At 32.4% G+C, this 13,818-nt stretch overlaps 2 protein-coding genes across 3 annotated transcripts; one reads left to right on the top strand and one right to left on the bottom strand.

The window, feature by feature from the left end:
- The first annotated feature begins 2,484 nt into the window (after positions 1-2,484).
- On the top strand, positions 2,485-5,120 carry NAC073 (NAC domain containing protein 73). The gene is made up of 3 exons (XM_012232819.4): positions 2,485-2,958; positions 3,130-3,319; positions 4,165-5,120. Exons 1-3 carry the CDS (start codon positions 2,788-2,790, stop codon positions 4,710-4,712), a joined length of 909 nt encoding a protein of 302 aa, XP_012088209.1. The 5' UTR covers positions 2,485-2,787; the 3' UTR covers positions 4,713-5,120.
- A 730-nt stretch (positions 5,121-5,850) lies between these two features.
- Positions 5,851-13,456, bottom strand: LOC105646882 (uncharacterized). 2 transcript variants are annotated; one of them, XM_012232818.4, is made up of 12 exons: positions 13,191-13,456; positions 12,151-12,312; positions 11,765-11,830; positions 11,514-11,657; positions 11,282-11,395; positions 10,201-10,302; positions 9,919-10,104; positions 9,414-9,533; positions 9,158-9,243; positions 8,167-8,740; positions 7,278-7,355; positions 5,851-7,170 (listed from the first exon to the last, which is right to left on the bottom strand). In XM_012232818.4, exons 1-12 carry the CDS (start codon positions 13,434-13,436, stop codon positions 6,175-6,177), a joined length of 2,874 nt encoding a protein of 957 aa, XP_012088208.1. In that variant the 5' UTR covers positions 13,437-13,456; the 3' UTR covers positions 5,851-6,174. The 2 variants fall into 2 exon arrangements, with proteins under 2 accessions (XP_012088208.1, XP_020540098.1); XM_020684439.2 differs by lacking the exon at positions 13,191-13,456 and having other exon boundaries at positions 11,514-11,583; positions 12,151-12,305.
- Between the last annotated feature and the right edge of the window lie 362 nt (positions 13,457-13,818).

Raw genomic sequence — 13,818 nt, 5'->3', positions numbered from 1 at the left:
TCAAAGAGGAAATGAAGGAATTTACTGTCTCTCTCTCTCTCTCTCTGTCTCTTTCCTGTAAAGTTTACAGGCGGACAATGATATAACATAGGAGCATGCCTCTCTTAACATAGACAATTTTAATTATACATCATTCAAAAAAAAAAATTCCTGAAGGAAAAAGAGGAAATATAATTATTGGCAAAAAAGATAAAAAAAAAAGGGAAAAAAGAGTGGTAAAGAAGAATAAAACCTTGTGCACTGGGTCCTACACAAATTCCCATGGCACTCTAATCCATATGAAACACGTTGTTACAGAGAAGAGTATATGTAGAAATACGAATAGAAGATTTTTAAGGACTCGTTTGGCCGGGATAAGTGAAGAGAGAAAGTTGAAGTTTTTAGGAAATACAGATTTTGACCATGTTTAGTTGGGACAAACTGTGTAATTTTCGGAAATTTAAAAATACAACTTCTTTAAAAATACAGATTTTATTTTATTTGTAATTATAATATTAACCAAATAAATAATATTATAATAATATTTTATACAATAAGCTAGTAGATAGTATAAAACGTATTTTATTAAATTTTTTTTCAATGAAATATTTTAGGTTATTAAATTTTTTTCAACGTAATATTTCAATTAAATTTTTTTCAATAAAATATTTCAATTATTATAAATATGTTAGGGGTATTTTTGTCTTTTATAATCTCATATTTCATTAATCCAGTTTTACTTCTTGGAAATTTAATATATCAATTAAATACCATCGCACTCTACTTTCCGAAAACTCTACTTCTCGAAAAGGCAGCTTTTTAAAAAATAAATCGATTTAAACTAAACGAGGCCTAAAAGCCTAAAAAAGAAGATAGTTGATGAAAGTTTGTTCAAATTTTTCACATCCGGCGTTCAAAAATACTGTAAGTACTTAACCATTAAACCATTAAGTTTTAAAAAATAAAAATAAATAAAATACTCAATCATTAACATTATGTTTATAATATATATATATACACATATGAACGTTTCATTAGTAGATTAAATTATTTTCGTGCAACTTAATTACTCACTTTTATTAAATTTAAAATTATAGAAAATAGTCATAATTAATTAATTTATTTAGTTTTTCCAAGAGTGAATCGCAACATTTAACCTGTAATTGTATACACATATAGGTTAGGCTATTCTATTATAGTTAGCAAGATAAAGTTTATAATTTGAGTTAATGATTTAGGAATAGTTTGTTTAGGTTGAATTCTGAATACTAAATCTAAATTAAAAACCTTATTGATGGAATAACTAAGAATTAATATTAAGGCTGATTACTGAAAAAATAGTATATAGTGTTATTTCATAATTGCTGGGGAGAGTTTCATTATTTTATCTAATAAACTGTAGAGCTTATTGAATTTTTTTTCGTGTAAACTACCGGTGTCCGAACCCTATTACTATGGACCAACTAAATCCGGTTCGAGGCTTAGCCTCTGGAAGGTGTGTTTAGTGGGATCAAATCTAAAATCTTTCTCATTCAATTGCCTAGCATGCGTTCCAATTGAGTCATAATCTGTAAGTTTATTGAATTATTTCTAAATATAAGCTTTCTCATTCAATTGCGAAATTTCAAATGATTCGGCTTATAAATTTTGATAATCAACTTATTAATTGATTTAGCTTACACAAATAAATTTATTTAATTATTGTATGAAAGAAGAAGGTAAAAATTTAATAAACTGTCAATAAAACAAAGTAAACCATCCTTAATCTAGTAGTAAGATGGAGCTATTGATGTAGAAAATCTCCATCTAAATAAAATAAATCCGTAATATGCCGATTAATTATATAATTTGGTAGCTGTAGTTATCAATTTTTAAGTTAAAAAAAAAAAAAATTTAGAAAGAGAGAGGGTGTCAATTTACTGTGAGAGATGGGTTTCTTGCGATGCATGAAAAGTCTGCGTGAAGAAATAGAATTATGGTTGGTTGATAATATTATTTGGCCATTTTATCTTCATTTATTATTATTTTTTTTCTTTTTCAATTCAAGAATTCATATACATATATATAGCTTTGTACACACTCTAGGTTGACATTGGACCTGAAACAAATCTCTCTCTCTCTCTCTCTAATGTGGTGAAACAGTTCTGTAGAGAGTAACAGATTGCCCCATCTTCACTCAATCCTGATTAAATCTTTGATTATTATTATTATTTTTGTTTCAAAATTAATTAATTACAAATTTGTTTCAAGAAAACATAAGCTGCCTTTAGACAGAGTAAAAAAGACCCGAAAACTACATTTATTCTCCAACAAGTTTTCACACATATGCATATACACAATCACAACCAAACTTAAAATCCAAGCAACCCTAATTAAAAAAAAAAAAATCATGTAATTTCCCTTTCTTTTAATTAATTAACCATGCTCTATGTTTATATATATATATATATATATAAATTAATTATCACCTTATTTTTGATTTTTTAGGTAGCTCTCTTCCTCCCTCTTTTTCTTGGGAAAGGACAAAGAGGGCAGAGAAAGTTGAAGTGTTTCTAAGTCATGCAAAAGACTAAAAAGTGAGGAAGAATTGAATTCCTTCCCTACCCTCAAGAAGAGATTAATGGCTTCTTGAAGGGGAGAAAGAGAGAGAACATGCTTTAGAAGAGACAAATTGCTTTTCTATTCTTTCTTTTCTTTCTCTTCTTCTCTCACTTATCACTTATTTCTTTCTTTCTTTCTTTGGAGAGAGGAGAGCAAGAAAGAAAGATTATATTTACAGTGGGATGGGCATAAGAGGAAACAGAGGAAATGACTTGGTGTAATGACTGTAATGATGTTCAAACCATTGACAGAAGCTCTCCTACTTCTTCCAATAATAACAATAATAATAATAATGCAAGTGTTCTTGCTCAAAGACACAAAGAAACCCTAATTAGATGCTGCCCGTCTTGTGGTCATCAGATCAAATGCCATGATCAGGTTCTTGTATTCATTTTTCTTGTTCTAATATTATTATGATCATATATTATAATCTTTTTTCTTTCTTCCTTTTTCTTGTTAACTATGTTCGACTGTTGCTTTAATTCGTCTCATTTTCTTATGTGCACATATATAGATATATATATAAATATATTTCATGTGTATGTATAGGCGAGAATCCATGATCTGCCAGGGTTACCAGCTGGAGTGAAGTTTGATCCGACGGATCAAGAGCTGCTTGAGCATTTGGAAGGAAAGGTGAAGTCTGATGCTCATAAACTTCATCCTCTGATTGACGAGTTTATCCCTACAATTGAAGGAGAGAATGGAATTTGCTATACTCACCCAGAAAAGTTACCAGGTCCAATGTTTGGTTTCTAGTATAATCTTTCTATATTTCATTTACTTCTTGTTTTTTTATAGTTACATTAATTTAGATCTGCAACTTTTTTTACCACTTTCTTGAACGTTTGCATGCAAACATAAGGGTCCAGTTATTATTAAGTTGATTATTGCTAATTACACTAAAACCCATGCATACATACAAACATAACCTTCTGATCTTTGAAAAATTAGGTTAATTATTAGGTAAATATCCAAGATCATTCTTAGTCATGGCCTTATGGGGAAGATATCGGATATATGTATGTACAATTGTACATATATACATGTATGGATTCCTCCAATGGCAAAGTTTTTTTTTTTTCTTTTTTGCCTTTTAATTGATATGAAAATGTATATACCAATGAGTTTTAGTTTAACAATATATGATTAATCTCAGGGTGTAAGGCTGGCAATTAATTGATTTATTGAATTCAAATTAAACTAAATTTTTAAAAAATGAAATTAAAGAAAATATATATATGTGAAACATTCTTGATCTAGAATAGTAGTTAACCTATCTTCTCACTTAGAAGAAACCCACCAGCTAACTTTGGTAATTGGTATATACATAGGATTTGCCATTATACTTGAATAGAAGAAACCCATTAATACCTAGCTAGAAATGACAAAACCCTCCAACTAACCTTAATACACAATTCTTACAAGCATTACTTTTCCAATATGTATCTAATGGAAATGAAACAATTGTATTAATTCCATAATTTCCTTAAACTTGCAATAATCTACATGCCTAGCTTACGAACATGGAGATTAAAATCTTCTATAGGACTAATTTTATTACCTTATTGTTACTATACGCAGGAGTTAGCAAAGATGGTCTTATTCGCCATTTCTTTCACCGACCTTCAAAAGCATATACAACAGGAACAAGAAAAAGAAGAAAGGTTCACACAGACACAGAAGGTGGAGAGACAAGATGGCATAAAACAGGCAAGACTAGACCAGTTTTTGTTGGTGGAAAGGTGAAAGGGTATAAAAAGATTCTAGTTCTTTACACTAACTATGGCAAGCAAAGAAAGCCTGAAAAGACCAATTGGGTAATGCACCAATACCATCTTGGCAACAATGAAGAAGAGAAAGATGGTGAGCTTGTTGTTTCAAAAGTTTTCTACCAAACACAGCCTAGACAATGTGGTTCAGTCTTGAATAAAGACTCTCTCTCTTCAAAATTAAAAGGATTACAGAGTGGGCATGAAGGGAGTAATAATAGTCTCAAGAATTCAAATCTTGTTGAGTATTATAGTCCTTCTTTTATATCCTTTGATCAAGGTAGCCAAACCAGAGCAAACCCTCCTCATCAATTGCTTCCTCATTTTGCAGTTCATGATGGATCTTCTTTTATCCCTTGAAAAATAATAAAAAAAAGCACTGAAAAAACGAGGGATTATAAGAAGATTATGCATGGAAAGATACTTGCATGCAATGGAGAAATAAATTACTATTATATATGTGATATTCTGAATTAGGGTTAAAAGGAAGATGAAAAGAATAAGGTTTCTTTAGCTTAAGACTTCTAGGAGCCACATTCTTCAGGGTTAAATTTGAAGATTTTGGCTAGTTTATTATAACTTTTTTTTTTCTTTTTTATATGTAATGCATATATATTTGCATTCTTTGTACAGTGTGAGGAAGAGCTTAAGGTGTAAATTTCACATGGGTCATGAACCTTTTTCTTTGAGAGACAATCTTAACTTTGGAAACTGTACAAAGAGGATTCTTACCTTAAATATTCTAACAGGTTATACTTCATTCCTGCATTTTAATTTCTTTTTCAACTTTATAATGATTGTGTGATGATGAATTTTTAACTTTGCATATGATGTAATAATTTCACCTGTTATTCTTTTAATTCTTTTTGATTTATTGTAACTAAATTCCATTTGTTCTTTCAAAATTTTCCTTAGCCACTTAAAAATTTCACTTTATTCATCCAATTGATTGTGTTGGTGAATTCTTTTTATTATTTACACATCAGATATTAATTTTTTTTTTCTTTTATTTTAGATGAGTAATAATCATCAAGTTTGCAGATAAAATTTCAGGTAAATCATTTTCAATAACAATGATTTCAGATTTCAAATTTTTAACTTAGCAGATAAAATTCTTCCAAAACACATTTAAGAATTCAAGTAAAATTTTCAGGTTCTATATTTAAAAAACCAGTCCTACCTTCATTCTTACAATGCATATCACAAATCATATTATAAGATGCAATAAAATAAAATAAAAATGTAACGCTTTTTTGTATTAAGAAATTAATATTGTTCTGATAAAAAAAAAAGAAATTAATATTTGAAATATTACTTCAAAAAAATTTCCACAGGTTCATATTTAAAATATTAGTTTTCAAATGTATACTCAAAGAATTGTTAAATTAAATAAGACTTCAAAATTAAAGGGTAACTACATAATATTTATTTATGTATTTGTTTTACGGTTTGATTCACACTCTTAAACATTAAAAGTCAAACCATCACAAGCAAAAAATTTTTGTTTTCAAAACGACACTAAACCGTACCAAATTGGTCTGGTTTGGTTTGACGGTTTTAACTGAATAATGCACAGCAATATAACTTTGCTTATGAAGATTACATACACAAAGCATCTAGATTTCCCCCCTCCGACAAGATTACAGTGCCAATAGATTTCACTGAACCACTTGTAATATACACCTAAAAGTAATGTTCACATGCATATGCATATGCCTGAAGCTTCTGCCAACAATATGCTAACAATATATTCATCTAGGCGCCCGTGAAATATTCTCTTTTAGTCAAAAAGTCATAAACTCAGAATTCCAACTTGAAGATTTTACAACTTCAGTATCAGTTTTTTGTAAAGAGCAAGGACGTCTTTCTTCTTGGGATACCTCAGCTTTTGCAATTCATCACCAAAACCGTGTTCAATAAGTTCTTGCCGCAGTTTCGCTACGGTTAATTTGGTGCAGCTAGCTGAAGCAGCCTTTAGATATTCACTATCTTCTTCATTTGCCTTGAAAACGGATTCAGCTTCTGTTGCCGTGCATTTTTGCAGGGCCAAAGCGCTTCTGGACTTTTTAGTTCCGCTGGCTATTTCTTCATTAAAACTCACGTCAGGAGTATCTAGCCTCGAGCGTTTCCTACCAGAGTAAGTTTTCAGCCCAGAATCCATAGCAGAATCAATTGAATCATCAGGAGTTAAATCTTGCTGTAAATTTAGTCTTTCCTGCATTAAATCTAGCTGCAAGGAAGGTTGTTTCTCTATTCTGTTTGCCTCTGCCTGCACTACATGCCTAGAGTCCAATCTACCCTCAAGGATTTGAACTGAGGTTACATATTGCTCAGACTTCTTTTTCAATAACTCTATCTCTTGATCTCTTTCTCTGACCATTGCTTCTAATAAAGCGACCTTAGACATGGCATAACCCTCTGACGCAGTTGACCTCTCAACTTCACCTGCAAGATCCATCTTTGATCTTTCCAAGATCTCAATATGACTGTCTGCACTTTTTGTCAGGGCAAGTCTATCAATCGTGAACTTCTCGTTTTGAATACTTACAACTTCTGATTGTTCTGTTTCAGTGAACTCGTTTGCCACTTTAACTTCCTCTTCTGCAACTTTGCACTTTTTTTCTGCTTCTTCAAATCTTTTTAACTCGGACAGGTACTTCTTTTCCAGTTGGGTTCTGTCCTCCATCAATGTCTGAGCTTCTCTCTCCATCGATTGAGCAGAAGATTTGACAAACTCATATTTTTCAGACAACTCTTTCATTTGAAGCTTTAAGTCAGATAATTCTAACTTATAATTTCCAATCTTAGTTTCAGCAGCCTAAATGCATAGATAAAGCACAAAAAAGTAATATTTGTAAGCTTCTTGAAACTGGAGGCTACCATATGCTGCTGGTCAACACATGAAAGAAGTTGAAATATGCTAACCTTCAAGTCCAAAGTCAAAGTAGTTAATCTTTGATCAGCCTCTTCAAGCTTAGCTACCTTGTTCTTGATTTCCTCTTCCTGCCATTAGAAAACTCCAAGAAGTACCTTAAAGCATTATCTAAGCATATATAATATGTGCGTGGAAATGTAATTAATATACTAATGGTCATCATGCCGAAATTTCTTGGAAAAATTATTATAAATGTGAATTTAAGAACTTTTAAGTATCCAAATATGTCCCTTCTGATATTCAAAACGGTTCTATATTCTCCTCAAACTACACACCTAGTTTCTTACTGTTTTTCCAGGTAAATGGCTCTCTCACCCCTGCCTCATTTGGCCTCTTTTCTCTTCCCCTCCCTTTCATTCAAATACTTCTTCTCTCTAACCTTTTATTTTCAACTTTAACAACAACATATGAGATTAGACATTTTACTGCCAAACACGAGAGCTCATGTGCAAAGCCTACAGTGCTAGAATGCAACCTGTACAATCTCATACAAATTAAGTAACAGAATGGTTATTTATATCTTTTTTTCTCCTTAATTATATTTTTATGCTAAGTCAAGAAAGGGAACGAATTTCCTTTGTACATTTATTCACACTAATTATGCATACAATGTCCAAAGTCTAGGCCCATAGGTCCAATTAAAATCTTATCTCTCTTATTTTTGTTCCTTGTTTTGGTATAATACGTAGAAATTTGAACAATATATTGTAGGAAATCACAATTTTCACAACCAGAATGGATTGGGAAGCAACAGTCTTTTTCTTAATTTGCTGCACTGTGTTGTGCTCCCAAGCATTCAAGCTGTGAATTTAGCCTCGTCTACTGAATTATCTATATTGAAATATATGTAAGTATAGAGTAGAGATGTATGTACACAACCTTTTCAGCCAGAATTTTGATGAATCTGGCTCTCAGATCTTCTTGTCTAAGCATTGCCTCTTGAGCTGCCTTCTCCATTGCAGCCTTGGCTTCATTAAAAGCAACATCGTACTTCTCTTTCCATTCATCTGCCTCTTTCCAAGCCAGCCTAGATTCTTTAGCAGCTTCAGATATCCCAGACTTGCAAACTGCCATTTTGTCAATATCCCGAAGATTAACAGCTGTTCTTTCCTCAGTCAATGTGTCTTCATATTTTCTTTCCCACTCAAAAGATGCCTGCTTCGCAGAATCCAACATTTCGAGTGAACCAGAAAATCGCTCCTCCAATAGACTGCATTTGCTCTCCAGATCCATTATGCGGCTCTTATACTGATCAGAGAGCTTCTGGAAGTCAATTATCGCATTTTCATAACACTTTTGACATTCTGCTTTTAACTTCTCATTTGCTTGAAGCTGCTTATGAAGCAATTCGATCTTATCTTCTAGGGATTGACATTTCAACATGAGGGAGCTATTTTCTGACGAGACCTCATCTATCAGCTTCTTAGCATGGTGGATTATTGGGCCTTGCAAACTAAATACAACAGCTTTAGATGAAAGTTAAGGCACGTGATAATATTATGTAGGTAGATTCATTGGTTAGGACAGCCTTCTATGACAAAAATAAACTACATTGCTTCAAAAGATCTTCATAACAATAAACTAGATAGGTTAAAAATATGAAATATAAAAGATCACTTTCTTGACAATAAACTCATTTGACTAGGCAGCTCAAATCATGAAGCAAAAACATTGGTGAATAATAAAATATGCTTTTTGATGAATATTACCGACACTGATCTTGGTATAGTAGTTATGAAACTCCCACCACATAACACAGAAGCATTAATCATGCAGCAACCCACAATATGGGCAATCTGGCTTCTCAACAGAGTGAAAAAACCAGACTGTAAAGTGGAGTAAAATTTGTAAGGAATCAACAAACACAAACCTCTTCTGTAAAAAGAAAGACAGCTTCTGCCATTTCATAGGACCATGAACGGATGTGTCATACTCAGATACAAGACTTCCAAGAACCTGAGTAATATCGTTGTTAACTCATCACAAATTATTACAAATAGACAAATGGCATACTTATAAATGACTGCAGCTCTCTGATACTAACATATAAAATTAAGAATTCATCAAACAGAAATAAACCACTTCACTGATAGATAAGTAAAATAAAAAAATGTGAAAGGGTTTACCATAGCAACATTTTCAATCCTCGCATCAGCAACTAGACAAGCTCCTTGCAATTTATTTTCCATGAGTTGTATAGCATTTGAACATTGTAAATCTGCCTCCATAAATGCAGCTTTACTGTACTGCTCCACCGGCAGCACAAAAAAAAAAAAAAAAAAAGCCAATTAGCCAGTAAATACAAGGGTAAGCAATTGGCTTTTAGTTATTATAGTATGATCTTGGATGTCCTTTCCCATAATAAGCATAACTTACTTGAGTTTATTCAAGTATGATTTTGCTAAACAAATAATTGTAACTGGAGAAATAAACTACAAACTGCTTTTGGTAATTTTGATTCATGAATAAAATAACAAAAAAAAAAAAAAGGATAGAGAAAACAGGGAAAGAACATATCAAAAAGGAGAACGAATATTCAGGGCAATGTGCACCAAATCCTAAATACTTATGAATAACAAAAGAGTAGAAGATATGGAAACAGAAAATTAAAAGTCATAATCAAACACTAACCTGCCATGAGGAAGATACTGTGGAAGTTGCACCATTATTAAGAGCATCCAGGAAAGATTTTGTGATACCAGCAAGAAAAGGTCCTGTCATGACAGTACTTCCGACTTGCTTAGGCCTAGTTCTTTCACAAACAAACTTTGTAAATGCATCAAGCCCAGACAGAAATTCAGGCCGAAATTTGTCTAACTGGACAAAACTTACAAATTGTTACAACAGAAAGAAGAGGAATGATAAGTTGTTGCCTAGGCTGGAATGTGACAACTGACGAAAAGAATTACTTACAGAAACTTGATCAAGATGCTGTAGTTCATTTTCGTCGTTCAGAGGACGAACAAGAGCAAAGCACTCTCGATTTGGAAAAAAAGCTCGAATGGACTCACGAATCTGGTATCATCACACAAGCAAGTCAAGACAGGCATACAGAACCTAAAACTAAAAGAATACTCAACTCCACTGATCTTAGAAATGAAAATCAGCAATCTGCAACACTCAGACAGTGAAATAGTAAATCTCTGAGAAGTATATTTGGTTTTTTCCAAACTATGATATATGTGAGTGAAACACTGAAAAAAATATTGGTGCCAGGATTTGTTTCTTTGCAAATATGAGCTAAGGTCAATGTGGAACAAGTAGATCCATATATCCTTCCTGCTCTACAGTCAACATTTACATAAGGGGAAAGCTTGACAATGAAGAATCTCATGTGAGCACCAATAAGGGAATAACACTCAAAACCATTCTTCTCCTTTTCCTTTTGACTATGAAAGAATTTTTAACTTCTAATCTCACAAACAAAACCAAAATACAGGTAGACTATATTACAACCAAGATACAATTGATCTCAAATGAAGACATGCTCATAGACCAGAATAAATAATGAAGAAAAAATGCAATAAGAGCATCACTATGACTTTTACTCTGAATCTCTGACTATGCCAAAACTAATGAAAATGAAAATGAATGGTACAAATTAGCTACAAAAGGCTAACCAAAACCAAGCTGGATAAAAGATGTTAAGAAAATGGTTAAACTACTCCTTTAATAAAATTATTATGAGTATATAAGGAAAAGAAAACACTAACAAAAGCGTTAACCACTAGTTGATGACCAAATACGAACTACCACCATGGACTATGGTTCAGTTGGCAAGTAACTTAAGCTGCTCAATGGTAGCTATTAGCACATTATCTATCAGTGACTAACTATTCTTTTCTACAACTTTGTTTTAGCCTACAAGTAATATTATAGTTGATTGGCTTTGATCCAAAACGCCTCTTTAGTGCTATTAGCACCTATGACCATATCACTTTGGTGATTACCTTGAACCTACTGCTATATTTTCAAGATATCTTTCAATACATACCTGATTTTTAGCAGCAATATCCTTTCCATCACCCATCACTGGTCTCAAGGAGACTTCCAGATAATCACGTGGTGTTATTTTTGCATTCTTCTCCTTCAAGTCCAAGTAAAAGTCCTGACAGTAACAAAGAAAAAGGTGAATTGATGTGAATAATAAGGCTACCAGGCTCAGAATGAATTGATTTCCAGATAATGCATACAGTACAATATGATAATGATGTAAAACTAATCACCCTTAAAAGCAACGTGAAGACTGGGGAGAATTCTCCAAGCTCAGAAACCGAGTCATTTTCTTTGGAGGCTCTACCATGAATATGCTTAGTCATTTCAGTGATAAGAGAGAGATGATCAAGTGCAGCTTCGTCAATAAGACCTACCTGAAAAAGAGAAAGCAAAATTGTATGGGATGTCATAGAATTGGGAATACATGGCATCAAAGTCACTGTTAAGGTGCACAGATATATACTGTAAGATATATACTGACCTGGTTGTAGACAAACAAGCTCGACAATAGGACTGCCAATGAGAATATCTGGGTGCTGTACATTCCCTGTTGGATGGTAACAGTCAGAAAAATTGAAATTATTATGCATAACAATATATATATATATATTTAATGACATGCCTTTCCTCATATTCGTTTATTTTCAACAGAAATAAGTGGTTAATCTTCTTTCTCCCAGTCCATCCATTGATGTAATGTATGTTGAAAAACGAATAAACCTGAGTCTATCTTTATTACTCACCAAAGAAATCTTTTTCACATAGCATGATATAATCTTTAGTCGATTTAAATATTAACAAAAAGTCAAATCAATATTAACAGGTTTCTGCGATAATGTAAAATCAGAAGACAAAGAAAAACTTCACCGTTTGATCATGAGCATTGGTTCCTCCGCTGTCTAATAGTAAGAGACTGTATTCTGTTCCATCCAATGTGGTTCTCTTCAATGGTGTATTCCATATCCAAAGCCCCTTAGTGCATGGTTGGTGGGTTGGCAGAACTTGAAATCCAGTGCTCCTACCATGAAGCTATTGTATGTTCGCACGATAATCATATTTGAGTTCAATTTCAGGCAATACATTTGAAAGAAATATGCAGAAAGTAAACTGGGTTCCAAATGAGCGAGTTATTTGGCACAGCCTAGACTTGCTAATGCTACAAAAATGCAGCAGTTATTTCGGTTAGAACCCATACTTCAACGAGCAAAAGTTTCAAACACAACTCAAAATAATAACACAAACAGAAAACCCAAGAATGACGTAGAGTGAAAAAGACAACAGAGAAGACAGAAAAAGACAAGTATTAATCACAGTCAACCTTCACTAACATCTTTCATTTCCATCGCCCAGGGTTCTTCCGTACCCAAGCAAATCCTTAATTGATACTAAAAATGCCAAAAACGTAACTTTTACTTGTTTCTTCCAAATCTGAGGAAGCATATGGATAAAAGAAGGGGTTTTGCAGATGAAACTCAGTTTCAAGCATTGCAATTCCTGTCCCTTGTACTCCACAAGCAGTAAACAAAGTCTAAGCTCACAAATAGATACAAATGTGCAATATTACCAATCAACAAAAACATGCAAAAGAGGATCTGAAGAGAGAAAATGCCACATGATGCACAATACTAACAATTCCCCAAAATAAAATTTCAGTAAGTCTCAAAATCTAAAGCACTCACAAGCACAGGGTGGAAAACAAAAGATTGAAAAGAGAAAATGATATAACACCTGCAACCAACAATTTTCAAAACCATATAAAAGGCTCCAAATAATACAAACAATCCAAAAAAATTAACAAGCAAACACCCAAAAAAGGCAAGTTGCGATTTTTCACTTTTTTTTTTCACAAATAAGAAGCTAAAAAAAAGATTGATCAAGCTAAATATTAAAGAATGAGTTAGAATTACCTGGTTCAAAATAAAGCTTTTACCCTGACGGGCAGGGCCACACACTGATACAACGGCAACAGGTCCTTTAATTTGATCGAGAACATGAATAGCATCTGGGTCAAGCTTAAGCTTGCCATTATCATCAGAGTAAATGAATCGTATGGGCTTCTCTGAATTGCCATCGTCGAAATTCTTCGCTTTTTTTGAGGTAGGAGGAGGAGAGGAAGAGGAAGAGATGACAGTGTTCAACACCGCATTGTCCATCGCTGGATTACTGTCTTAGTTGTGATCATTGTTGCTTATATACATATACAAATAAAATTAATTTCCAATTTAATTTTATTTAATCAAATTAGGACACAAATCATTATTATGTCTCTAATTTCTTATTTAATAATTAATTATACTTAAAATGTAAAATTTATACTACATCACCATAAATTCATCCAATGAAATTGGTAGATGGAATAAAATTTAAAATTATAATACAATTAAGAAATTAGATCATTAATCTTTATTTTGATTTAACATTTCCATAATGAACAATTCAATTATATTATAGGAAAAAGAATCAATTCCAAATGAGTATTTTAGTCAACTTTTTGCTATTATATGATTAAATTTCCATGAATAATACTAAATATTA

The sequence above is a fragment of the Jatropha curcas genome, chromosome 3 (genome assembly GCF_041381405.1).
Source record: "Jatropha curcas cultivar XTBG-Jc1 chromosome 3, XTBG_Jcur_1.0, whole genome shotgun sequence".
Taxonomy (NCBI): Eukaryota; Viridiplantae; Streptophyta; class Magnoliopsida; order Malpighiales; family Euphorbiaceae; genus Jatropha; species Jatropha curcas.
Note: the sequence above shows the minus strand (reverse complement) of the source record. Positions and strands in the feature narration are given on the sequence as shown.